This window comes from Cynara cardunculus, unplaced genomic scaffold (assembly GCF_001531365.2).
Source record: "Cynara cardunculus var. scolymus isolate 2C unplaced genomic scaffold, CcrdV1 Un_Scaffold_1512, whole genome shotgun sequence".
Lineage (NCBI taxonomy): Eukaryota > Viridiplantae > Streptophyta > Magnoliopsida > Asterales > Asteraceae > Cynara > Cynara cardunculus.
In genome coordinates this window covers 57,753-83,648 of record NW_020200786.1, presented here as the reverse complement: position 1 = coordinate 83,648, position 25,896 = coordinate 57,753, and the positions used below count along the sequence as shown (strand labels likewise).

General features: G+C 36.8%; 3 protein-coding genes across 14 annotated transcripts in view; all 3 read right to left on the bottom strand.

Moving 5' to 3' along the window:
• Positions 1-58: 58 nt before the first annotated feature.
• Positions 59-1,434, bottom strand: LOC112502500. The gene is made up of 4 exons (XM_025106443.1): positions 1,289-1,434; positions 1,159-1,217; positions 577-1,069; positions 59-416 (listed from the first exon to the last, which is right to left on the bottom strand). The coding sequence occupies exons 1-4, from the start codon at positions 1,432-1,434 to the stop codon at positions 59-61; spliced, it is 1,056 nt and encodes a 351-aa protein (XP_024962211.1).
• Positions 1,435-1,717: 283 nt separating this feature from the next.
• LOC112502501 (eukaryotic translation initiation factor 4B3) lies at positions 1,718-5,122 on the bottom strand. The gene is made up of 2 exons (XM_025106444.1): positions 3,914-5,122; positions 1,718-2,037 (listed from the first exon to the last, which is right to left on the bottom strand). The coding sequence occupies exons 1-2, from the start codon at positions 5,062-5,064 to the stop codon at positions 1,959-1,961; spliced, it is 1,230 nt and encodes a 409-aa protein (XP_024962212.1). The 5' UTR covers positions 5,065-5,122; the 3' UTR covers positions 1,718-1,958.
• Positions 5,123-10,326: 5,204 nt separating this feature from the next.
• The window catches only part of LOC112502498, a 41,352-nt gene continuing 25,782 nt past the window's right edge, over positions 10,327-25,896 (bottom strand). For 4 of the 12 annotated variants that reach the window (XM_025106428.1, XM_025106432.1, XM_025106429.1 and 1 more), the window contains 19 exons: positions 25,573-25,631; positions 25,324-25,434; positions 25,077-25,175; positions 24,581-24,669; positions 23,998-24,146; positions 22,190-22,333; positions 21,996-22,100; positions 21,415-21,525; positions 20,908-21,015; positions 17,443-17,550; positions 17,219-17,332; positions 16,564-16,700; positions 16,024-16,492; positions 15,116-15,223; positions 14,911-14,969; positions 13,904-14,288; positions 12,261-13,775; positions 10,764-10,971; positions 10,327-10,687 (listed from right to left, as the gene is read on the bottom strand). In XM_025106428.1, the coding sequence (XP_024962196.1) occupies positions 10,599-10,687; positions 10,764-10,971; positions 12,261-13,775; positions 13,904-14,288; positions 14,911-14,969; positions 15,116-15,223; positions 16,024-16,492; positions 16,564-16,700; positions 17,219-17,332; positions 17,443-17,550; positions 20,908-21,015; positions 21,415-21,525; positions 21,996-22,100; positions 22,190-22,333; positions 23,998-24,146; positions 24,581-24,669; positions 25,077-25,175; positions 25,324-25,434; positions 25,573-25,631 (4,167 nt within the window). In that variant the 3' untranslated portion in view covers positions 10,327-10,598. Of the gene's footprint in view, positions 10,688-10,763; positions 10,972-12,260; positions 13,776-13,903; positions 14,289-14,910; positions 14,970-15,115; positions 15,224-16,023; positions 16,493-16,563; positions 16,701-17,218; positions 17,333-17,442; positions 17,551-20,907; positions 21,016-21,414; positions 21,526-21,995; positions 22,101-22,189; positions 22,334-23,997; positions 24,147-24,580; positions 24,670-25,076; positions 25,176-25,323; positions 25,435-25,572; positions 25,632-25,896 lie in introns of those variants that run through there. The other 8 variants (XM_025106434.1, XM_025106440.1, XM_025106431.1 and 5 more) reach the window with 7 other exon arrangements.

Here is a 25,896-nt window from a genome sequence, read left to right as displayed (position 1 = left end):
ACAAAATACCAATTAATAAACATTGTATTATTAGTATAGAGTTGGTTAAGTTGTGTCATCATGCACAAGCTGTGAATCTGCAAGTAACATTTCCGGTTTGTCCCGAATTTGCCATTATGAACCGGAAGGCCGTCAAAAGGACCTGTTGTATTGATCCGCTTGTCAATGCCGAGTTTACACGTTGTATCACATCCTGAGGTTGGTATACGAATTGGCTGCTACTGTACGAGTTCAAAAGAGCAGTTGTTCCTTCCCTTAAAAGTGTTCGATAAGGGTCCCCTCTCCCATACATGCTTTCATGCAACGTAATGTTTCTTCCATATTTCATTGAAGCCAACGGTCCAAAAACAATCGCCACCTTCAGGTCCGGACTCAACACCTTCCAATAGCATTTGTGTTGGGGCATCATCCACATCCTAGATCAAACCCATATACTCATCAATTACAACACTCTTTTATTTTTTCAAACCAAGTTGGATAATTATAGCGTTTCAGATCAAATTTGGATAATCATACCATATGGAAAAAAATCTATCAAGGGTATATTTGGAATAAGAAATGGATGATCAAACTTACTGGTGCGGACAAGCTGAGGCTTCGAAGGCTGGCACCGACGGCATCGGAGGCAAGGTGGGAAAAGGAGGCAATGGTGGCAATGCGGGCAAGGGAGGCAAAGGAGGTAGTGGCGGAAACTGTATGAGGGGGAGTGGGGGCTGCTGTGGCGGACAGTCAGCAGCAGGTAGAAGGTGGTTGACAGGAGGTGGCAGTAGTGGTGGTGGTAAGGGTGAGGGACGGGGGCAGAAGGGGGAAGGCTGGGCCGGCTGAGCAATCAAGGGATCGACTGTATAGGTTTCAGTATCAAACATCCGAAATCTAAGCCTGAAATCCTGGGCAGGACCGGCAGCAGCTCCACAGCCCTGGCCGTTGGCGGAAACCTGTGCACGACAACTACTCATGTCGAGGGTACCTGCAAAAGAGGTCGTGAAAGTACCCAACCAGTTTGTAGTTTCTTCCCGCAACAATGTGAAGTCCCCAAGCTCCCCAGGGCAAGCCATCAATACTTTTACTCCTAAGATGGACACAATTATGATGATGATTATTGATCATACCAATACTTGTACTCCTAAGATTGATGATGATTATTGATCATATCAATACCTGTACTCCCAAGATTGATGATGATTATGATCATATCAATCCCAAGATTGATATCAATACTGTTACCAATAAGATTGATGACACAATTATTATGATGATTATTGAGAAGAGGAGAAAGATCAAGTATTACTGACCACCAAGGGGATAGTCAAGAAGTGAAACGTGGCCATCTCTGCATTGATCGCAAAAGACGGTGCCACTCACCATGGTATCTGCTTTGCCTATATCAATCTTAATAGTAATAATATTAGCAACCAATACAGCAACCACACTCATCCTTACCACCAAATCCATCATCACAGATGAGAATGAGGATGAGCATGATGCAGATACAAGTACTGGTATTTAAAAACCCATTTGAGAATGAAACATGGAATGGAAGTCTCAACTGCCCAAATAATAAATAACATGTTCTACAACTAAAAGAAGATGTAAACTTGAAAGCTAAAGAGGCTTTGTGTGGGAGTTCATAATCTTTGTAACAAGACGCAAATAAATACATTCAAGCTTTATGGATGCAAAAGAGAGCGACCCATTTTCAACCAATCATAGCTTGTAATTCAAAACATAACCCATGTATCCAATATATATATTAAATAATAATAATAATGTTCAATACATGCACTCATGTTTCAATAGAAGAAAATAAAACAAAACTGCAACAACCATAATTAATTAATTTAACACACACACACAAGCATGCATTTAGTCCTAAAAATCAATCACATTCTACTCTCATCTCAAGTCTATCAAAACTTGTTCCAACAAAAACATACTCATTTGCTTCTTCAATCATCACTTCACTTCGCTTCACTTTTGTGCACATCTGCTGCTGCTTCTTCAGCCACTTCCATATGTCCATTTTCATTCTTCTCATCACTACACACATGCAACTTAGTTAGATACGTAAACTGTTTCTCATACTTCTTACGTCAAACACACCACTTCCAATTGATATATAGGGGAAAAACCAGTGATTAAATCATAAGCCATATCTCAAGTATTATAAATACAAAAACGATCAATGTTAAATTGTACAAGAATGGATAAACAATGATAGACATTGATAAAAAAAAAAAAGTTGAGATTCAAAGTCAAACTACATCTAATAGATAGCCAAAGGATTCGAGACACTATATGACTTCCAACACTTACCTCCTCCGCTTGCTACATACAAGAGAAAATCAAGTTGGCATAAATTTGTAGAATTCAAGCATAAATTAAGACAACATAAAAGATGGACATCCTTTAGAAACCAAGATTACCATTTAGCACCAACATCATGCAACTCGCCATACAAATTTCAACCTCATCATAATCTCATCAGAACATGAGAATCAACAAAGAAATTCACTAGTTGTAAGAGCAGATCATAAAGACAATAATTATATAGATCAAACTACTGAAATCCATATAACCATCACGAAAAACAACAAGTAACCAGAATCTACAAATGCAAAACTGAGAAATAAAGAAAAAAGGCTGCACGCTGCCTAAGTGCTCATTTTGAATTGCTTTGTTTTCATAAGGTTATACAAATCAAAACAAAAGAATTCAACAAGACATAAAGAACACTGTACAAAACAACAATCAAAGTTTGTTGCCTGATGTAGGGGCAATCAAGAAAACAGCATAAACAACAAACTAACAGAAAGGCTACTGGATCACCCTTGCCATAAATCCACAAATCTTCATTTGGTTAACTTCTTTCTTGGAAAATAATGTATCTTTGGTTAAGGAAAACCTCAACAAGAGACCAGGAAATAGAAAATAGCTCTATATGTTAAGGTCCTATCCAGACAAAATTGGCAAAGTGGTCACTTAACTTCTATGACTATTTCAGTTGCATATCTCAAGATTTGTCACTCATATGTTTGTTCCCTCGCAATCAAAAAAGTTAAGATCAGTTTTCTCCAATTACCTTTTTCTTCAAGCAACAACTAAAAGAACCATGAGAGTTTAATAACCACTTTATTTATTTTGACATTCATTTATACCATTTTCCTTCACCCTCTATTTGTGTGACTCCCATTTACTCGACTTGATGTGAGAATAAATAACTGGAAAATGGAGAAAGCAGCATTAAAATATAAAATCAAAATTATTGATCGACTTTTCAATCATCATACTTGGTTTTCATTGCAACCAATCATCATTCTCATAGAAGCAGCAACAAGCAGTATAATTTGCAAGACCAAAAGATTTTAGAACAAATTGAATATATAAATGCTAAACTAACTATCATTCTTGGCACTTCTTCACTGTTCCTTGCAAAATGTAGTTCTTTTCTTTGCATTTTCACAAGAACCATGTTTAGCTTGCAACGAAAGGCCATTCATAATGTTTCAAAAAGCGAACAACTCAACTTCTATAGGGTAGAAGGTTAATTTCCAAATTAATGGACCTTCAAGAAAAATAGATGCCTTTGGTTGCAACACCAAAAATGCATCTTGCAGCCACCGTCGACACCTATTTTCAAGTATCAATTGATAAACTATTATAAAGCTTACAGCCCTGTGCGTCTTGCTCAAGAATATTATCTTCTGAATCAAAAGATGAATGAATAAATTATGCATACATTTACTGTTCATGTCTCTCCATTTAAACTAACATTTGAGAATCTGATAAGACCTCAAAAAAGGGCAGACAAACAAAGTATGCTCCTTTGTATATGCTGTTTAAACTGATTTTAAACAACAATGTGGTTCAAATAAATGTAGTAAGAGATTAATGTCAAGTTATATAAGCATCAAACCTTGGTAGAGGATTAGGAACATCAACAGCTTGGTTTTTTCTCCAGTTCCTCTCAGTTGAATCTTCATTGGATCTTGGCCTCCCAATACCTCTTTTCAATCGATCACCTGAACCTAAATCTTTAATTTTCATAGCCTCAAGCTTCTCATCCATCTCCTTCCAATCCTCTCCCTTTTCCTTCAAGACCTGTTCTCTAGGCCGAGCATCCCCAAATGGGTTCGAACCTTTTGTTGGCTTCACTGCCACCACACTCTCACCATCGGCAACAGGTATCTTCCTAGGCTGCAAGTTAAGCTTAGGCCTCCCACCACCCCCACCAACACTCACTTCTTCTCTCTTTTTCCCCCAATTATCCGAATCAGAAGAATCATTACCACCTCGCCTTTCTCGTAAACTATCAAATGCACCACCACCACCACCACCAAATCTCACTTCTTTCTTCTTTCCCCAATTATCAGAAGTATCAGCATCGCCACTAGATTCAAAACCCATTCTTCTCTCCCTATCGAAACCCCCATTCCTTCGCCCCTCAGACGGAGTGTAACTCTTATTCGACCCCCAACTATTGGATTCATCAGCACGAGAATGCGAGCCCTCGAAAAACCCTCCTCCTCTCTCCCTCCTATCAAATCCAGTCGTCGATTTCTTCGCCGCACCCCAATCATCAATCTCATCAGCACGCGATGGGCCCAAAGGTTCCCTAGTAGATTTACGACCCTCATCACCACCACCATTAGTCCTACCCGAACCCCATCTGGAATTCGACGATTCGTTGTTCCTATCACCATAAGATCTGAAACCACCGCCTAACCTAGTCCGGTCCAACTCCTCAGCCGTCCGTTGGCGTGGACCGGTGGGAAGCATCATCATATCCTCGGCCGTTAAACCCTTGGCTGCTTGATAAGTCTGACCCGTAGGCTTATTCGTCGACCCGGTTACAAACTCACTAAGGGACAACGTCTGACCTTTCTTCTTCTTCGTCTTGGTGGCTGCGGCCGTCATGAGGTCAGGAAAATCAGACATCGCCGCCGCAGTAGCACGGCCGTTGGAGGGTGCAGGAGTCTGTTCTTGTTTAAGCTCTTCTTCATGTTCCTCGGAGTCCAAAGCCCAGGCGCCAGGTTTGGCCCACGCGCTTGTTACAGTTGCCGCCATGGTTGCGTTTTCTCTCTTGTTGTTACGAGAGAAGAAAGATAGGTTTTCGGGAGTGTGTTGCGTCAGATCGAAGCCTAAGGGATCGGTGGTGTTAATTATACAACACAGTTTTGATCGGACGGTGGAGATTCATTTACAGAAAACCTTGTGTGATCCGAATCCTCTTTCATGTAAACGGATGGTGGTTGTTGACTACAAGCTTTTCATTTTTTTATTTTCAATTAAATTAAATTAAATAATAATCTTACCATTTCATAAGCATCCTTTTTGAGTCTAGACTTTTATAACATACACTCATTGTTTTAATTATTCGTAATCCACGCAAAATAAAGCCTACAATAATTGTTTTGATTGATTTTTAATAATTAATAACGTCAAAATAGGTTTGGGAGTTACAAAATGTTGTTAGAGTCATCATCAAGAACGATGATGTGGGTGCTTGTAAGATCTTAGATGAATCTCACGTTATTAATGAATAAGAAGAATGTCATGATTTAAGCGGGGAATTTGTGATGAAAAGTAAGATTGGTCAGCTTGTGAACTTTTTTAAAAATACCAATATAAAAACACAAACTATAGAGGCAATGAATATGGTAGTTTCAAAGATTTGATGATAAATTTTATTACTAACCTCTCGCTTTACGATTCAATATATGTTGTGAACAATTTATATCCTTGACAGATGTCTACACAAATATCTCCTACAATAATCATCTCACACAAGTCTTGAATCATTTCTGCTCGAGTAGCGTACAAGGAGTGAGTCTTTGTATTTGAATATGGGATCTTGAAGCCACTAAACATGGAACACAAAATGCCTTTGAAGAATTGTTGATATCACTGATAGCTCTATGTTTCACACGTCGGTCTTCAAAGTAGTCGCTAGATTTAATACTCACAACTATGAAAGTTGGTTTATCCTCTAAGTAAGAGATCGAAAGATTCATCCTCTGAAGATCTTGTTTCTATCTTCATCATTCGACGCCACATGTAGTCTTCAATAGGTTCAAGTCGTCCACGATGCATTGAATGCAAATCAAATCACGCAACATTAAATCCTCTACTAAAAGCACAAACGTTTTGGTGTCCTTGTTGGGTTGATTTTTTATACCTTTCTATAGCTTTCATGTGTCCCTTTTATTTGTGATGGAGTATTGTTGTCCTTTTGTTCGTTGAATAAGACATAATCATCCATTGAACAAACTTAAGTGGCATCTACCAAGGATTTTCCCATTTTGTTAGTGTCTTCCGGTGATTTGCTAGGCATCCACTATTTATAAGACTTATATATATATATATATATATATATATGCTCTTAAGTTTATGAGACTTCGTATTGATATCTTCATCAGTTGTTCAACCTTCAAGTGTTGATCACATATCATTAATGGATGATTTGACCATTATCACTATCGCCCCTTGGTCTTCTCTTCCTTATATTTAATCTCATATCTTCGTAGATTAACCTCTTGTCATGGGATGAACTCCAATGTCATAGGTTTATCCGTCTCAACGTTAGGGGCAAGATGTTAGGCGATGGGAGTTGTTATTAAGGAGCTACTTTGTTCATTCTAAAGCTCGATTAAACCTCTTTTAGTCAAGTCAAGTCATTCACACTTTTTCAAGGTAAACATGTGCATGTTCATAAATTATACAATCAAAGGATAAAATTTATCGAGCTCAAGTCAATAAACAAGTTATCTTGAGTTCAAGCTTACATAGTTTAAATTTTAGATTTAATGTATATTTGATGCTATAGTATACAGTTGATCATTTGTGGGATTGGACTGGACCTACCATACTTTTTTTAATGGGTCTAACATGGTAAATCCAAACCCATTTTTATGGGCTTGAAAACTTACTCCTCGCCTTATAAACGGGCCGGGCTTGCTCACATGCTAGCGAACTTAAAAATCTTTTTATATTTTTATGAAAGCAAGACTTATATAAATCACAAGTTATGTAAAATTATTCAGAATACATAACAATTTTTCCAACTTAAAATTAGACGTAAATACATAACAATATACATTCTTTAAATTTTAAAATTGCCGAAATATTTTTCCATTGCCCATGCCCGCTTATTAATTTTAAAAAGTCAGTCCGGACCCGTCAATTTATTTGGGAATGGTAATCTAAGCCCATTTTTATAGAGAGCCGGATATGATGAGTCTAGCAGGTCGTCCCGCCCATAAACAACTCTACCATAGTGTCATGCTATTGTGACAGATGCACTATCGAACAAAACAAAAGACGTATTACCCATTGGTATACCAAACAAAATCTACTACCAAAAAGTGACTTTAGACATCAAAGTACAACTTTAAGGTAGTACAAAAAAACATCTTTCAATCAAACAAACTTCCATCAGCAGAACATCTATTACTTATTTAAATAGAACAAAAGGCGTCTTTAACAAAACACTTGCAACTCAACTGAACCATTAACCGGGCTGGTCTCAGTTGTAGTAGCAACATGCTCCATCAAGTTCACAATTAATATATTTTTTTCTTTGATTTAGCATAACAAGACCAAGTTTCGTTAACCAAGCTCCAACCACAAATGTATATAAGATAAGAATGAAAGACTTGATTTTTGATTGAGAAAATGGAAATAAGATGAAATCCTAAAAGTGGGTATGAATGAATATACACACAACTAAAAATATGCAAAACTTACACTCTCTAAAAAAAACAAGCATGATATACAAGTTCATAAGACAAACGATTTACACATGACAATAAGATACATACCATTAAGAAGGAAGCTGAAGTATTTGTAGAAGGTGGTCAAATACATATACACAAGTTTTTCAATAAAATTAATTCTTATTGATATGGATCAAAGAATCACATATTGTTTGTGGAATAGAAAAAGTGAAAACAATATATTTGAACTGACAAGTAGACGTTAACTAGATAGATTTCTCGAACTGAAAAATAAAGTGAGATAATTGAATTGACAAATAGATACGTTGTTGAACTCATAGGTTGGTGTTCAATCAGATAGATGTCTTTGTCAATCGCTTCGACGTCCTTCTATCGTAACTTCCAACTTGTCTTAGATTCACCAAAGGCTTTGGGATTATGGATCCCCAAATTAAGATTTAAAAAAAAACATTTTGTTCGACATTTGCAGACGTCAATTCCAAGTCAAAATCGATGTTTATAATCCCATTATCTCTATTGATTACCAAGTTTAATCAAAGAATCATAAACAATCTTCTTGGGGCCCTTGATCCGAATATTTGCGATATTACCGACATTGAAACAACGAGTGAGGGTTTCATTAAACTATTTCTCTCTTCTTTTTGGCTTCATGATAAGCATCGAGCCATACTACTACGACATGATAAGTGATAAGTATCAATTTATTTGATACTTTTGCACTTTTTCTTCACTTTATTTACCCATTTCATTTTCCCAAATTCTACAAATTGAGTCTTTTGGTTTTGCTTTTCTATCTTTTTATATTGGAGCTAAAGTGATGTGATAAACATGTTTATTTCATGGATGTGTGCTAATTTTTGGGAAAATAGCCTTGTTTCTAGGTACTTGGTTGAAGCATGTTACAGTATGTGCTACAGGACGATCCAGGGGCATTTTTGAGAATAGTACGAGAATCTTTTGGGGTCACTTCTTCCCTTTTTGGCAGCTCATCTCCTGCAGCTTTCAAGATCTCATAGGACAAATTAAAGATATGATTTTTGATATCTTCTAGGTGGTTTTGGTTTTGCCCATTGTTTTGTGTAAAAATGTGGGTAAAAGTTTTTACCCATTGGATTTTACCCTCCCTTCCTCCACTTTATAAAGGGGGGAGGCTTGGTCTTAGAAGTAAGCAATTTGTATGCAATAATCTAGAGAAACACTTGGAGTAGTTGAATGTTGAAGTTTCTTTTGGGTTTAAAGTTTTATTTACAAGTATTTTATTTTTCTTCTTTATAATTTCTTTTTACGTTTATTTCTCTTGTCATCTTTTTTTCTCTTAAATTCTCCTTATTATGCTTTATAATTTATGCAATCAATATTATTAGTTTAGATATTTTAAGTTTCTTTTACAAATCCATCTTTACATTTATTTCTTCCACCATCTCTTCTCCTCTTGTGTTTTATTTATTATGCTTTATTATTATTCATGCAGTTAATTTTCCTAGTTTAAATATCGTCAGTTACTTTTATAATTACGTCTAGTATTTATTTCTTTCTACGTTATTTTCCTTTCTTATGCATTATTATTTATGCAATTAATTTTTTAAGCATGTTAGGCTAAAAATATAGCTTGGATGTTGGGTGAAGTTAAGATAAAGACCGGTCCCGTTTGTAGAAATATAAATTATAAATCTTTACAACTACGTCATTCAAGTTTTTATTGTCAAAACATCATACATGGACAAGTTGATCACTTGTTTAAAAGTGTTAAAGTATGTTGGATTTAGAGATAAACCAACAAACACACGTCAACTTGAATGATATGGAAGTAGGCTCGAGAGAGTTACTTAGAATCGAGGAGACTCGTTTTCGCTCCATTTAGCTTATAAAAGAAATAGTTTGAGCCAATGTCGGGACTCCAGCCTTGCATAGAGATATGAGGGTTGGATCTATGACTGTGTGTCATTCTACATCTCGAGAAAGTACCTTAAAGAATCTATTAGTTGTAAAGATAAGTGATTTATAAAGCATGTTATAGAACCATGCTGTAGCATGCTGTCTACTTTTAAATCGGTTTAATATCTTAACTAATCCCTACACCCTAAGCTCTCTTTTAAAACTTGTTCACAACAGTAGTGTTTAATCAACTCACCAAAAATATTTCTTCGAATTCACCATCTGAAATCATATCTTTATTTTTACTATTAAAACGAACTTTTATTCATTTTTCTCCATAGACGATATTTGGTATTTTTACCACTTTATTACTTGTAAAAGACGATAGTGGGTTAATAACTGTATACTTGCACTAGTCTCCATTTATTAGCAGTCTGAGAGATTTATTCTATATAAATCGCGTAACAATAAGCCTCTCGAAGCCACACCTAACATAAAATAAAAATCGAGATGGATAGAAAATACAAGAAAGCGTGAAGAGAATGAGTTGTAAAAGGCTCAACTAATAACTTCTTCAAGTACTTCCGATTAGTAAAAGCTGTCCAATTGCGTGAATTAGTGTCTTCGTTGATCAAAACATTCCAACCAACTAGCAAAAGCTGTCCAATTGCATGAATTCACGACCGTCATATTAATGCAATGACTGAAGAACGACTTGATGTGCTAATTGCAAAGTTGAAATGGTGGTTAATAACGATGTTTGATCAAGAATTTCTTGCTCAAAGAGACATATTCATGTTGATGATTCTCAATTGAATTAGTAGGAGAATAATCTCTCATGGAGCACTTTTACACCACATTTAGTATCATACCAAAAGTACATGATCAAAATGTTATTAACATCTCCTCCTATCACCCTGCAACTCAACTATCATTATACATACATCCAAAACAAAATTTATTAACTTCAAATCACATCACAAGCAGCCTTCAGTCTTGTAACAATCCCGGGTACACATACGATGTTATTTGTCTCAACGACTTCACCGATTCTTCAAGAAATACATGCTCTTTCGTCGCTGCACAAGTTTTAATAAATAAACGGTTAGCACATAAATAAAAGAGATAATAACGACTCCTACTAAAAGAAATTACCTCTAAACAATAATTTGACTTCCTTTGAGAAATCTTCAATGCGTCCCATTACAGGTTTTATACCGCAAACTTGTGACACGCAGAATTCCAAGTACAGACACTTTTCGGTTATTTGCAGAAGCAAGATGCAGACACCCTCTATTTCTGGTGTCAACTGCTTCAATTTATTGGCTTCACATAACTCACTAACGACAGCAATTCCTTGATCCTGCGTTAAACACAAACTAATTAACAAGTGTTCCAGATCATATCTAATGCAACAACCTGTCTCAGAGTCAACTCATCTATCTATTTCATCTATAAATATAATAGTTCCCACCTTAAAAATCAACAAGTTGAAACAGTTACATCAAGTTGTAACCAGCAAAAAGATAAATACCACTCTTATTCACAATGTCACATTCTAAGAAAGTTCATTTATTCATCTTTCTTTCTATAGGTAACCTTTATGCATCTTTATGTTCATACATATCTTTTTATATTTATACATCATCGTATTTATTCACAAGTAGACTTCAAATGCTGAGATTTGTTGTTACAATAGGATCAGTAATATGTGCAGATTTTGATATTCATTATTCATGAGCAACATACTTGTACAGATACAACTATACTGTGTCTGTAGTTCATCAATATATCTATGCTATAACATGATTATCAGACATTAAGTGTCCTAGATTTGCACATGTTATTTGGTAGGTAAGTTTCCTTGAGACTGTCGGACACCAATGAATCCCAGAACCAAATATCAGAAAGACTAACGGTACATGTAACCGTGAGTAGTAGACGCATTATTGTCAGGTATGAGGCCTAAATTGGACCCTGTGCAGGTCTTCAAATGCACTACTGAAATTAAGAAACAATTACAGCTATTAGGATGAGGATTCCCCTATCTTGACCATATATTGTCCAGTTTTCTTCTCATAATAAGGTGGTCTGCTATCCATGAATAAATTAAAACCATACAAACCCACTACATCTCAATAAGAGGTAGTGTATTGGGGGATGTACGCAGAACTGTCCTCTACTCCCAAAGAGTAGAGAGTTGTTTCCGTAAATACCCCCGCCTTGCGAAAAAGTTTTGACCCGAGAGTTGCAAAAAGCTTGCTAATTTTTTTTGAAGAATTTGAAAAAATAAATTCAAATAAGACCGGAAACTTTTTAGATGAACTATTACTAGTTGATAGCATGCAACATAAAAAAATGGAAGCAGGTAGAAGCAAACATGGAAAAGGTATTGGAAACTACATATCCCTCTTTCTTCAATCTATGAATATCCTACTAAATTCATCAATTAAAGACTAAGGTCTCCATAGATAAAGGCTAGTTGTTGAATCATCTAAATATTGCGTGCGTGATTATTCTTTTTCTGCAACTATAATTGGGTGTGATATCCTAACAATTGTGTCTCCTCTTTCTCTCTCTCTCTCTCTCTCTCTCTCTCACCATAGGCAATAAAAGAAATATGAAAATTGGAGGAAAGAGCCAATAATGCACCTGCAACCCATGTAAGATATCAGGCATCGGCAGATCGGGAAAATGAGCAACATCAACAAATCCCACCTCCTCCGCCCTTTTAGCAGCAGCATCGGCTTGCAGACATAAAAAATGCAAAAGATAAAATGCAATTTTGTAGACGTCTATTGCAGCCATGTCTGAGAAACATGTTTGAGGAGAAGTATCTATGTTTTCGGCAGACGGGTCCTTAACTACAAGTGCAGATGATGATGATAAGGCTGAAAAACTAGGATCTAAGCCACACCCAACAGGAGAAAGAGAAAACCAACCACTTTTGCTGTTTATAAACGAGGGTTTCTTGTACCATTCAAACTCCTCTTTAACGATGGGATGACACAGTAGTGGAGCGACCCTACTGTGTTCTCCAAGATGAGGCCCCCTACTAATGAACGCTAGCAAATGGATACTCCTTTCCCTTAATTGCGAATCCATTTCTTTCATATTCTTAATCCACAAGTTGGGATGCTTCGCTAGCATGCATATTAGCATGAGGGCGTGCTGCGTTTCCTTGAGTGCAGTCAAACTTGTTTGTTTTCTCTGAGCACGAGCTCTCTTCTTTCTATCAATATCAGGCGGAAAGTTTGGTGTATTTAGACAATAAGAAACTAAATCTAATTTCTCTAATATAAAACAAGAAATGACATAGTCCACCATATCAGAATTCGAAGAACTGTCCCTGAGCGAATAAATAATCATCGATACCACGGCCAAACCAAGACCCCATATGTGCTGAGGCTTTTCCTTTTCAGCTTTCTCAGATTCATTTCCATTCGCCAATGAAAGTGTACCACCATCTAGTGAGCCTTCGAACAATACTCTCAAAGACGAAAAGAATCCAATGTTCACAAGCATCTCTGCACCTCCTCTTACACGCGCAAACGTCAAAAGAAACTTTAGTATCACAGGAACTGCAGGCAAATATTTTTTATCATGAAGCCTTTTAACAATATTCTGCACCTGTAGATGCTTCTGAATTACGGGAAACCATGTTGTAGGTGACGAGAAACCCTTAAGTAGCAAATCAATAGTAGCCACAGAAAGGGTAGAGTACTCAACAGGTTCGATGAAGTTGCAGAGAATTGGTAGAAGCCTCAAATATACATCTGATACCTCAGATTCCTTATTGATCGATCCAACTGCCGGAGAGTTTATGCAAGTTGGTTGGACTGACATGAGAAGCACTGTAAGTAAAAGCTTCAAGGTAGGTTTAACATCAACAGAAGATGGTTTCAAGTCTTTCAACTCTTTTAAACTGGATTCAATAGTTTTTATAACCAGTACACAGGATGGCAAAGACAGTCTTCCCTGTACAAATCTGATAAAATGGAGAAGTAGTTCTGCTTGAGCTGCAAGAAAATCAAGGACATCCTTGCAAGCATCACTGGAAGGGACTAATGATTCGGTGGCTTTATGGAGAGACTGGCAAATATGTTTGAAGCAAGAACTAATTAGTTGCTCAGGAAGTTCTCCACCAATTGTAGCCTTCCACATCACCTGCATGAAGAACAAGCATTAAGTTAAAAAGAAATGCAAATTAAAGAATACATGAAACCAGGGCTTGGGAAAAAACAGTTTACTCATGAAGGGAAAGATGAACAGAAATTAAGATTATGAGAACTTACATCTTCATCATATACAGGCAACATGGTTGCCAATGCCTTCAAAGCTAAAAGTTTGCAATTACTGAGCAACAACATAGAATTAACATCTTTCATGTCAGCCAACATTGTTTCTGCAACTGTTTTCAAGCTTCTCCATTCTAGAATATCCCATAAATCTATTCCTAAATCCTTTTCTAGACGGGTGCAGTCAAATAAAAAGACACCCTTAGCATGAATAGACAAGTTCTCAGCATCTTTATTTTGGTAACTTTCCAACAACTTGGATTCTAGCAGAAACTGGAACAGCTCTTTAAACAACTTATGTTCTATCTCACGGCCTTCATATTCTCCTTGCATGTGATAATACAGGTCGCTCAATATCAAATTCTTCAGCTCCTTCCCTTCGCTGTCGAACAAAATATACAGCAAGGTAATACCTTAGTTTTCGTTGGAAGGGACAAGAGGAATTTAAACGATAAAAAGCTGTTTGGCTAGAAAAGAAGCTGAACGAATTACAATGCCGAAGCAATCTGGACAGAGACATCTCATAGTATGATGGATATGATAAACCCCCGGTTTGATACACGTATGTAAGGAGACAAAAGAAGTAATAGGCCCAGGGTATTTTGGTAAATTAACTTTAATATTCTGTTAAGCTTATTGTTAGCTCGTTCAGTGCATGTGTGTCAGTCGGGTAGAGGGGATATGGTCTTTGGGCATCTGCACTTATAATTCGGAGTCATTACAGTTTTTGGGGTAGAAGTTTAAGAAAGCATGTTTTGTATTGGCAATTTGACAAGTGTCGTGGAGATTCCAGCTTCTCGAAGTGCTGGAAATCAATCCAATCATCCCACTCATTCTCTCACTTTCCTCTCTGTGTTATCAATTGTTTATCAAGATGGTAACAACCAAACCATGTTGATTGCATGCTATTCTATTCATGCTATACAGTAGATTAAAGAAATAGACAGGGATTACTTATTCTCATTAAAAGCATGCTTAAATAGGGACACAACAGTAATTTGTACCTGTAGCCTTGTTGTCTGTATTGTGTTACCAATTCCAAAAATGCAGGTAGGTCATGTAACTGCAATATGAAGAGAAGCTGTTATTGACGACAAATTGGCTACAAAAGGAGGCATGAAAACCTGGTAACCACAATATTACAACAAAAGTTGGAAAAGAACGAACTTACAGATATGATAATCCAAGCAAATAAGAAAGAAGACAAACCTTTTTTTCCAGTACACTTAATTTTTCAACCAGAGAAACAGACAAACTCCCTGTTTGACCATTTCTTAATTTCCCAATAACTTGAACAAAGAATAGAGCAGCAGAAACCTGCCAAAATTCCATATATAATGAAACCATTAATAGTAATTATATTTGCCAAGATTTTTAAGATCTTCAAAGAAAGAGCATCGAACTTAAATCAGAACAGAGTTCGCAAAAATGTTCTAATATAGGGATCTAAGCGACTCTTTATTCTGATCGAGTCTAATTGAGAAACACTTCATGTGGCCGACACATATTATAATAACTAGTGTGCGAATTTGCAATTCCATTTCAGTGCACAAGCGGGAAAGTTGGGCAAACGTTGAATATTGAAAAATTCACATGCAGGTCATGCAGCTGGGAGCAGTCGCTTCCCTAGGTAATCAATGTGAGAACCACTCAGATCCAGAAGATCAAGTTCATTAAACATCCAAGTATGCTTAAGCAGGAAAATACCTTTCGGTAAACCATATCTTCCTCGAACTCGGAATTTTATCACAAGTTTTTTGAATCACATAAAGACATTGTAACTTTCCATAAATTTCCCATTTGTCACTCAACGCTCGAACTTTGTTTATTTCTTTTCTTTTAAAAGCAAAGGGGATCTAATCATGTATGTGTGTTCCCCCTTGGAATTAAAGCCAAAACCTTCTAGTCCAAGGGTGTGGACCAATACCACTAAAGAAGAATCTCCATTCGGTAAAAGATTCAATCCTCTGTAGCATATGCAGAAATGTCCAAATCAACCATCAAACAAAAAACTCGAATATTATCAAATTATACAAAAATAATGCTATCTTATTTTACACTCGAGCACTAGCAAACAATATCAAACAAAACGGTGATGGGATGTTGACAAAGAGTACCTGTCCTTTAAGATACTTGTCATTGTCATACTCACAGGAAGCGTACACCTTGATCAACTTGCTCAGGAATGAGCTCTTGAACCACGTAGATAATATCTCTCTTGGACCACTATGGCTATCATCTTCTGTTTTTTCACTATTACTACCTTTCACAAGAATATCTTTTGATAATTCAGAACCTTTTCTGACAAACTCAGAATGTAATACCTTCTTCTGCAAAAACATCTCTAAGGACATAATTTGCAATATGTCAGCCTGACATTGATATCTGTATGATGAGATTAAAGAGTCTGTACTCAAAATTCCAGAAGAATTATCCTCCATGCTACTGACTAGTGAAATGCAGGTGGACAGCTGCCCCCAGAAATTTTCAGACTTCTTCAGATGCTCAAGGATATTAATAAACTGAGAAGCACCTTGCCACAATGCCATCAAAAAGTCCAATATGTTCAGCAGTATTTTGGGATGGCTGGCAACAAAAAAATATCAACTTTTAAGGTGGAACCTTTAATGAAGCATTACAATTATTAAAAAATGTACCTTTTTATCAATTCTGGGAATTTTTTAATATACACCCCAAGAGCATCAAGCAGATTTTCTCCTTTGGTCACCAAAGAGCCAAAACTAACTTCGGTTGTACTATCCTTTGAATCAGTTATAGCTACAAAAAAGGCAGGCTGCACACTAGAAAGGTTAACACAGATAGGCAGGTGGGGAAGTGCAAGAGTTAAAAAAAATGCAAATTAAAATGTGCATAGGCAGAGCACAAGCAGGTTTCAATGAAAAAAAGTAATGAGACCAGCATCCATAAAATATACTCAAATCCACAGATACTGTTAAGTTTGACATAGGGAATGGACACACTGGGCAATCTTAAATCAAGCTGTGGTGATAATGGAATAGCCTGCTTTTTCAATGTTAGGCGTCATCAGCAAAACATGCACATGCAAGACGTAGCAGTATTCGACCACAACGAAGCACAGAACAAATAAAGACCCACACCAAGGTATACACATTAACTGTCCATTATCAATGATCCATGCAAAGGATGTAACACGACCATTAAAGATCTATTAGAAATAATTAAAGCAAACGAGTTAAGAAATAAATCACAAAAAGAACACAGTAAATCTCGTCATGAAACTAAAATCACTAAGTGATTCATTGATTTTTTCATGAATGGAAAAAAATAGACCTGATAATATGCTGCTGAAGCGAGCATCTTAAACATACTGACAATGAGATCTTCGTTAGAAGGTGATTGCTCGCTGATAATCATAATGATAGAATTCCTAAAATCTGCAATCTGCTAGAAACCATGCATGAAAGAGTTGAAATAGATATAAATAACCAAGTCAGCAAACAGAGTGCTAATACATAAAGAGAGTAAATCAAAGAGAAGTTTAAACAGTGCTTTACCTGCTTGTCATCCAGACCTAAGCATGCATTCCCAGACATGTATGGTTGTAAATCGTCAGCAGTCAAGAGTAACATGGACAGAGCAGTTACAGCACCCACTTGGATCTTCTGTTTAAGTAGCTCATACAGTTAGAACTTCAAAATCAACAATAGAAAAAGAAAAAAACTGCTTCGATATAAATTGACGAGTAAGTATTGTGAGACTTCAGAGTATAAAGGCATATTCAAGAAGAAAAGGGAAGAGGGCAGATTAATAAGATAAAGATAAAGCAAGTTTTGGATAATTCACAAGTCCTCAAGTTTACAGATAACTATCTTATGTTTATTTTAATTGTTTTATTTGTTTTTCTTTAGGATCCGTTTTATTCTAGGAGTCTTTTACTTATTAGTTTAAATACCTTCATTGTTTACCTTTTTGGAATATAGATCAATTTATTATAATTCAATTCTCTACAATTGAATAGGGAGAGACTGCAGCCTCTCGAAAGTTGTAGGGTTTTAATACTCTAATCTTGGCAACCTTTTATCGACTCTTATCAAATTGGTATCAGAGCCTACCTGCTGTTCTGGATTAGTAATTGTTCATGATCATTGTTTACGATTACTATTCACGCGATAATGACTTGATCAACAACATCGAGGATGAACGAGGTGGAGGTAAGCTTAGGAACAGTCCAAGCGAAGGTGAACTCGCTAAAGAACGACATGCAGAAAGTGATCAAACAAATGGAAACAATGTTGATATTGCAAGAAGAAGCGCTTAGGAGAACGGAGAAGAGCGGGGGAGAGGATGAAAGCGAAGACAATGGACAACCAAAAAAGCGGACTATCGCGTAGACAAAAACTACGATACTGGTCGGTTTCTTGCGATAAGGGGGAGGAAACTAGAGTTACCTGTATTCGAAGGGACAGATCCAGACGGTTGGATATTGAGGGCTGGAAAGTATATCGCTCTTAATAAACTAACCAACGAAGAAAAACTAGAAGTCTCGGTCATTGCTTTTGAGGGTGACGCCTTGCTGTGGTTCCAGTGGGAGAATAAGATGAGACCCATTAGGCTACGGGAAGAATTAAAAACATTACTGCTTCATCAGTTTAGACCAGCGGGGGAGGGATCTTTATGTGAGCAATTTTTGGCCGTTAAGCAAGACGGCACGGTGGCAGAATACAAAAGAAGGTTTGCTATGTTGGCAGCCTCGTTAGAAGGGATTCCGGATGAAGTTTTCGTTAGTCAATTTTTAAACGGGTTGAGTCCACAAATCAAGGCAGAAGTCCGCACCCTCGCACCGGTGGGATTGGGAAAGGCCATGGAACTAGCTCAGAGGATAGAAGAAAAGAACAAGATTTTAGCAAGAATAAATAACCCAAAAGGTAGCTGGTTGAACAAGTGTAATGGAGAAGGATCTGCGGGAAACAAGGGATTTGTTGAACCCTCCAACAAGAGTAGTGGACAGTGAGGAATATCTATCGGGGAATTCAGAAGGTTGTCCGATCAAGAACTTCAACAACGTATGGCTCAATGATTATGTTACAGGTGTGATGAGAAGTATTCTCCGGGTCACCGATCCAAAAAGGAGCTAGTGTGTTGGTGGTTCAAGACGCGAAAGAGTACAACGTCGATGAAGGGAGATACAAGGGAATGGGTCAAGAAGTGTGAGGTCTGTCAAAGAAATAAAAACCTAAGTGGAACACCTACTGGGTTGTTGCAACCAATTCCACTACCGCTATTGGTATGGGAGGAACTGACAATGGATTTTATAGAAGGACTACCAAAATCGGAGGGCATGGATACAATTATGGTGGTAGACGATCGGTTAAACAAATACGCTCACTTCATTCCGTTAAAACACCCATTTTCAGCAGCAACGGTAGCCGAAGTTTTTATAGGGGAGATTGTTAAACTGCATGGCATTCCGAACTCAATGATCACGGATAGGGATAAGGTTTTTCTTTAGCAGTTTTTGGAAGGAAATTTTCCGATTACAAGGTACAAAGTTAAAGTTCACCACTGCATATCATCCATAGTCCGACGAAGAAACAGAAGTTGTTAACCGCAGCATTGAGCAGTACTTACGGTGTTTTACGTCAGACAAGCCACAACTATCAAAAAGGTGGCTGACATGGGCTGAATATTGGTACAATACCACATACCACATCTCCATTCGGCGTTCACCGTTTAAAGCATTATATGGGAGAGATGCTCCAACAATATTGCGATCTAAAGAAGGCTCAACCGTTCCAGCCGTGGAGCAAATGTTAAAAGACAGAGATGATGCGATTGATTTGCTACGAATGTTCTTAATGCAAGCACAACCTAAAATGAAACTACAAGCTGATGGGCATAGGAAGGAGGTAAATTTTGACGTTGGAGATATGGTTTTCTTGAAGCTTAGGCCTTACCGACAGAAATATTTTAAGGAAAAGCAACAACCAAAAGTTGTCCGCACGTTTTTATGGACCATTTAAAGTGGTAGGCAAGGTGGGAAGGGTGGCTTATCGCTTGGAATTGCCAGCATCTACACGACTCCATCCAGTGTTTCATGTCTCTCAATTAAGGAGAGCAATCACAAAGTGCGCCTCGTCAACCACATTGCCGAATCAATTGAATGACGATATGGAAATGATAGTAGAACCGGAAGATGTCCTACAAGTACGAACAACACAGGATGGAAGACAAGAGGCGTTAATCAAATGGAAGAATTTACCTGTGTTTGAAGCCTCTTGGGAAGATTGTGTAGCGTTGAAGATGCAATTTCCTTCTTTTCATCTTGAGGACAAGATGCAAGTGTTGTTGGGTGGGGGGGGGGGTATTGATAGACTTCAGAGTGTAAAGACATATTCAAGAAGGAAAGAGAGGAGGGCAGATTAATAAGATAAAGATAAAGCAAATTTTGGATAAGTCATAAGTCCTCAAGTTTACAGATAACTATCTTATGTTTATTTTAATTGTTTTATTTGTTTTTCTTTAGTTTAAATACCTTCATTGTTTACCCTTTTGGAATATAGATCAATTTATAATAATTCAATTCTCTACAATTGAATTGGGAGACACTGCAGCCTCTCGAAAGCCGTAGGGTTTTAATACTCTAATCTTGGCAACCTTTTATCGACTCTTATCATATTGCCAAAGGAATTGTGGAAAGGCAATAATGACATATAGAGAAATCACCTACTGTTTGATGATACTTAATGTACTAACTGCATTATAAGAAGAAGTACCACTGGCTGCAGTTGCAGGATCTAAACAACAGGACAGTTCAATTGACTGCTTACAGCATCCAAAAAATCACCTTTGCTATACCGTACCATATTCTTTTTCTTGTTGCAATACCCTCAAGTTATATCATGCATTCAAGATTTGTCTAACAGAAACACAAGCTAGTAATTTAGTATCACTAAACCAAACTAAACAAACCCAATATATCCCATTTGGAGGTAGGATCTGGGGGGTAGGATGTACACAACCTTACCTTTATCTCTCAGTCTCAAGGACCGAGATGTTGTTTCCAAGAAGACGGGGCATGCAAAACACTCAAACTCATTGAACAATAAATAGTAGCTGAAGATAACAAACTGGACATAAACAACCATTTATTAGTAGATGTCTAACCATTCAAGTTTTGGTGATATATAGATATTATTTTGAAATCTAGGACAAGAATCAGTTCAAACGAAAATGAATTGAGGGGGTGTTTGGTTAGAGTTATTAAGCAGTAATTAATGAGATTGAAAACAAAAGAAACTGTTTGGTTTTATATAATATAATGGGTTCATTCCCCCACATGCCCAATTTTCATTCCAGGTTAAACTTGGGGGAATGAAAATTCATTCCATATAATTTTCATTTTCGTTCGCATGCCCGAACCAAACAATACCTGAGAAATGAAGTATCTAAATTTAAAGAAGAAAGACTAGCAACTACAAAAATTAACGAAGAGCATTTTTAATTGTTTCAAGTTTGTACTGCCTTACAGGATTTCGGAAGAATGATATCAGAGAAATGATAGCCGTCACAACAGGAATTGGTTTGGTTGCAGATGACAGCACTGCTTGAAGGAAGACTGGGTAGCCAGGCAAAGTATCCTACAAATAGAGCACTCAAACATGATGTTATGCTCACCAACAGTTCTATATTTTCATGCATCACAAGTTGGATAAAAAGCAACAAATTGGTAGCCAGCTAATATAAAATAACCTGTTGGTGGAATACTCAAGACATTGGACATGATGCTAGAACATTTGGTTACCCGTTTCTTTCCTTGCATTTCTTAGAGTTGACACAGAAAAAAGATGGGCCTTGTTTCTTCTTTTGAATGCAAAATCATCTTAAATTCAAAATGTATTATATATCAAGTTTCCATTGTTCTTTGTTTTGGGTTCCGCCCTGTGAGTTGGACAATAGATCCACATATGAACATTATAACCAAAACCAGATAATGAGTGGATCAGAGATGAATGTTGACTGGGAGCCTTCGTGAAAGGGATGAATCAAGTTGTTTTATTTTCTGTAGAACCTAGCCAAAAAATGTCAAATGTAATCACTGCAAACACACCTTTGAAAAATCGGTAAGGATGCTGAAAATATCCAATACTGAACAAATTGCTAGCTGCAGTCCTTCGATTTCCGTTGGTTCATACAGGCGGCTAACATAAAGTTTCTGCAAAATTACATGAGTTCATTACAGCATATACGGAATCATCCAATATTAACCAGCAATAATATGTATTAAGGGAAATCAAAGTCAACCTCCAAAGTTGGCGTTGTTATACAAACGATGCGAAAGAGAGCATTGTGGACGGAAGAGTCACAAAGCAACAAATCACGAACAATCTCTCCCAATTTTGGGGAGTGTGAGGTTGACAAAATGCATGTCTTCACAAATTCAAGCACCTAGAAGAACAAGCGAATAAAATAAATAATTCCCACTTTTTGAAGCTGTAGAATCGTGCAAATGAAGAATGACATCTGGAATTGTGGCATGACCTCAACTCCTGAAAATTAATGACCCCTTCACCTGCTGCTCTATGTTTTAGCTTTTTCATTTTGTTTTCATAAAGTATCTGATTAAAACTTCTGCTTGTTGTAATTTTCAGCCTATTTCATTGTAGGAAAATATACTTTTTCCAAATCTGAATGAAGAGGCAGGCTACCGATTTTGTTATTAATAGGTCCATTGGACTGACATTAATCTTCTGGATAAGAGGGGGGAAACATCCGCACATGTCCAATTTTTAATTTTTTCCTTCTGAAAAGTAGGTTTCTAATACTTCAAAGAAAATTAAGTATGGAGCCCGCAGGTCTGCATGAGAACATTAGTTGAAACATAATACACAGACACAAGGCCACTCCTCCACCATGTTAATGTAGAATTTTTGACACACCATAACACTAGATTTCAAATTCGGAAGGTCCACTTGATTGGATGGATGATACTGACAATAATATACAGCACTGCTTTTAAGCTTTATTGATACTCTAGTTTAAGGTTGTTGCATGAACTCTGTGACTGATCCAATGTAGTTCCAATTGATTCTTTTTGGACATCATAAGGATTCCTAGGGACAGAGTTCAATTTTTTCCTTTTCTTGATTCATCTACCAACACATGAGGAAGCAAGAAGTTCTCCACCAGAAACCACAAGTAGGAATCACACATTTGCATAACCACATAGACACCCAACAGAAAGATGACACTATCCCAACCTTATCTATTAAACAACCTGGTTGCCTTCTGATAGGGCAGGGAAGAGGAAAAAGAACAAAACTACTTCATTCACAACCGCCAATGAGGGATGCCTTATTTCCATTTAAGCAATTAAGGTTACTAAGAAACTTGTATTAAATCAGTGCTGCCCAACATCATCATTACCATGCAATCAATTTGGTAAGTCGGTCATTGGTACACTCTGCATTATAAGACGTCACTCTGTCCTTCATTATAGTCGATACAATCATTAACGTATTAGCCATCCAAAATACAAAAAAAGAACCAGGCGTGCTACAAGACAGTGATTAAAAAGAAAAAAGGCAGCCATGCTGAATAAATAAGGGAACTGTAAGACAATTGATGAGTGGACATCAAACTACAGAAGTACAAATCAAATTACGATACGTTGTTGTCAATTAACAAAATGAAACAAACTGAAAGAAATGTGATATAGTTCCCAGTTGGGATGTCCCAAACTAGTTAGTCTATCTAGTCCAAACTTTCTATCATGCAATGTCCCACAAAATAGTTTATATACATACTCATTTGAAATCCTCAAGCCTTTGTATATTTAATTTTGTGATGGCACTGTGGTTCCAATCTATCCCTTCCACTTGATACCTATTTTTTCATCATTGCCATACATAGAAGGTAAGAAACTATTTGTAGAATGAACTAATGCCTCTCTTTAATGTGTGAAATGACACATGGTCTTAAAGAAAGATATAATGAGCATTTTAAGAAGCTAATAAATCTAAAAAAATCATTCAACTATGTTAAACACCAATAGGGGTGATGCATGTGTACTACCTTTAGACATGTTAATTCATAGGTAGGCCAAGACATACCTTCAATGTCACCTTCCAACGAAAATGCCTCACTTTGTATTTCCAGTACTCATGATTAACTAGGACATACTGAATCGAGAAAATAACAAGAGCCAGGAGGAAGTCATTTTCTATTCCCTTCTCCAAAAGCTGAATGGTGAACTCCAGCACTGAGAAAGAACAAAACCATGGAAATAAGAATAAATACCACATGCAAAGCTTATATAAACAAAGTTCAATTAAGCAGGCTCCTACATGAGGATAAAGCTTTTGACAGGAGATATTTATGTTGTAAAGTTATCATTAAAGCATCACATCATTAACTCAACATATGATATTAACCTGGAAATAACAACACCCCTGAAAGAGTATATACAACTGATCATTGATTTCCAGATTGGTATATTGGTATGACATCAAAAGGTCAAATAATCATAAAAGGATGTAAAAAACAATCGGCAAATAGTAAAAGGACTTGACAGGGAAGAGAAAAGCATGTCCATGAGCCCCCATGTTGAGCTTAAGAAAATTATCAGTGTTAATTTTTATTGTCAACGGAAAAGAATACTGGAAACAAAAAACTGATGACGATCATGTAGCATGCCTGATACAGCAAGTGGGCAGGAACTGTCATTATGCTCGCAGTCGATAAGAAGTAGTTTAGCAAGTCTTCCAGAAAGCAGCCAGGAGCCACTGAAGTAACAAAAGAAAAAAAATATAGTAAATTAGCCAAAAAAAAAACCCTGCTGAATAACACCAGCTATCTTACAAACACTAGACAATAAACAGCTGAAGGTAAGCCCGAGTGAAAAACAAAAATAACACAAGAAATTATATAGGCAAGGATGTTGTGTAAGAATGTCAAATCAAGTTGCATGTTGTACATCTCATCCCGCATGTGACATACTAACATCGATGTCCATGACGAAAGCAAGCTCACAGAACGTGGTTCAATTCAGTCATAAGCACCAATCCAGTTGATATAAACCAAATAGAGGTAACAAAAAAGTTAAATAATCTAAAAGCACTCACCCTATGGTGGGTTTCAGATTATTTACTAGAAAAAGCTAATACATGTATGAAGTCCCAAGTGAACACACCTTGATAATCCATCAGAGCCAATGTTAAAGGGATTCATCCTTAAAGCAACATCAAATATATTTGTCTTCAGAACGGTTGGAGTGACATGAGATGGCGAGCTGCAAGCAAGAAAAGATTGTGTTAGCGTGCAGTAAGAATTTATGATGAACAAAAAATCTACCATAAATTTAACAGAAAAGGAGGCCTAAATGCGTTTGCCATAACAGCTCTATCTAAAAAGCACAAATAAATAACCGACCAGCTTACCATTTTAACATCATAGCGAGAATGTTAACACCCATTGACATCAATAGTGCTCCACTACGATTAGAAGAAAGATTCTTGATCAAGGTGCATATGATCTCAGCCATGTTTAACCTGCATAAAAGAAAGTACAGAATAGTACAAGAGAATGTTGCTTATAAATCACAAAACCTAAAGATCATTAGATAACAAGAAAAAGGAAAAGATGATGACACAACCGAACTCCATTGAGAAGGATGGTTTGCTCAGTACCCAGTTATTTCTTTGCCATGGAATGTATCACCAATGCTCATTAGAGAATAACACACAGCCTGTAGATAAAACACTTCTGATCACTTCAGCTCACTTTAATAGTTCAAAGGCGGTTAATAGGACATCCACCTACTTTATCAAACCAAAATCTCATAAAAATGCTTATATAAATAGTGGTTAGACAAAACTGTTCTTAAATAATCTCAAGTAGACAAAAAACTTCATGAATCAAATCTACATGCCTAACAAGTCAAATGATTGATCTTACCCGAAATATACTATCAATTACTACATGTTGATTTCACAAGGAGGTGAATTTCAGGA

What these genes read in the sequence shown, in the direction of transcription:
- LOC112502500 (XM_025106443.1), bottom strand. Translation starts at nt 1,434, where the DNA reads ATGAGTGTGGTTGCTGTATTGGTTGCTAATATTATTACTATTAAGATT. An exon ending in GACTATCCCCTTGGTGGTCA is followed by an intron (nt 1,218 to 1,288) that starts GTAATACTTGAT and finishes TATTGGTAACAG; the next exon opens with TATTGATATCAATCTTGGGA. An exon ending in GCCTCAGCTTGTCCGCACCA is followed by an intron (nt 417 to 576) that starts GTAAGTTTGATC and finishes GGTTTGATCTAG; the next exon opens with GATGTGGATGATGCCCCAAC.
- LOC112502501 (XM_025106444.1), bottom strand. Translation starts at nt 5,064, where the DNA reads ATGGCGGCAACTGTAACAAGCGCGTGGGCCAAACCTGGCGCCTGGGCT. An exon ending in GTTCCTAATCCTCTACCAAG is followed by an intron (nt 2,038 to 3,913) that starts GTTTGATGCTTA and finishes GCATGTGTGTAG; the next exon opens with TGATGAGAAGAATGAAAATG.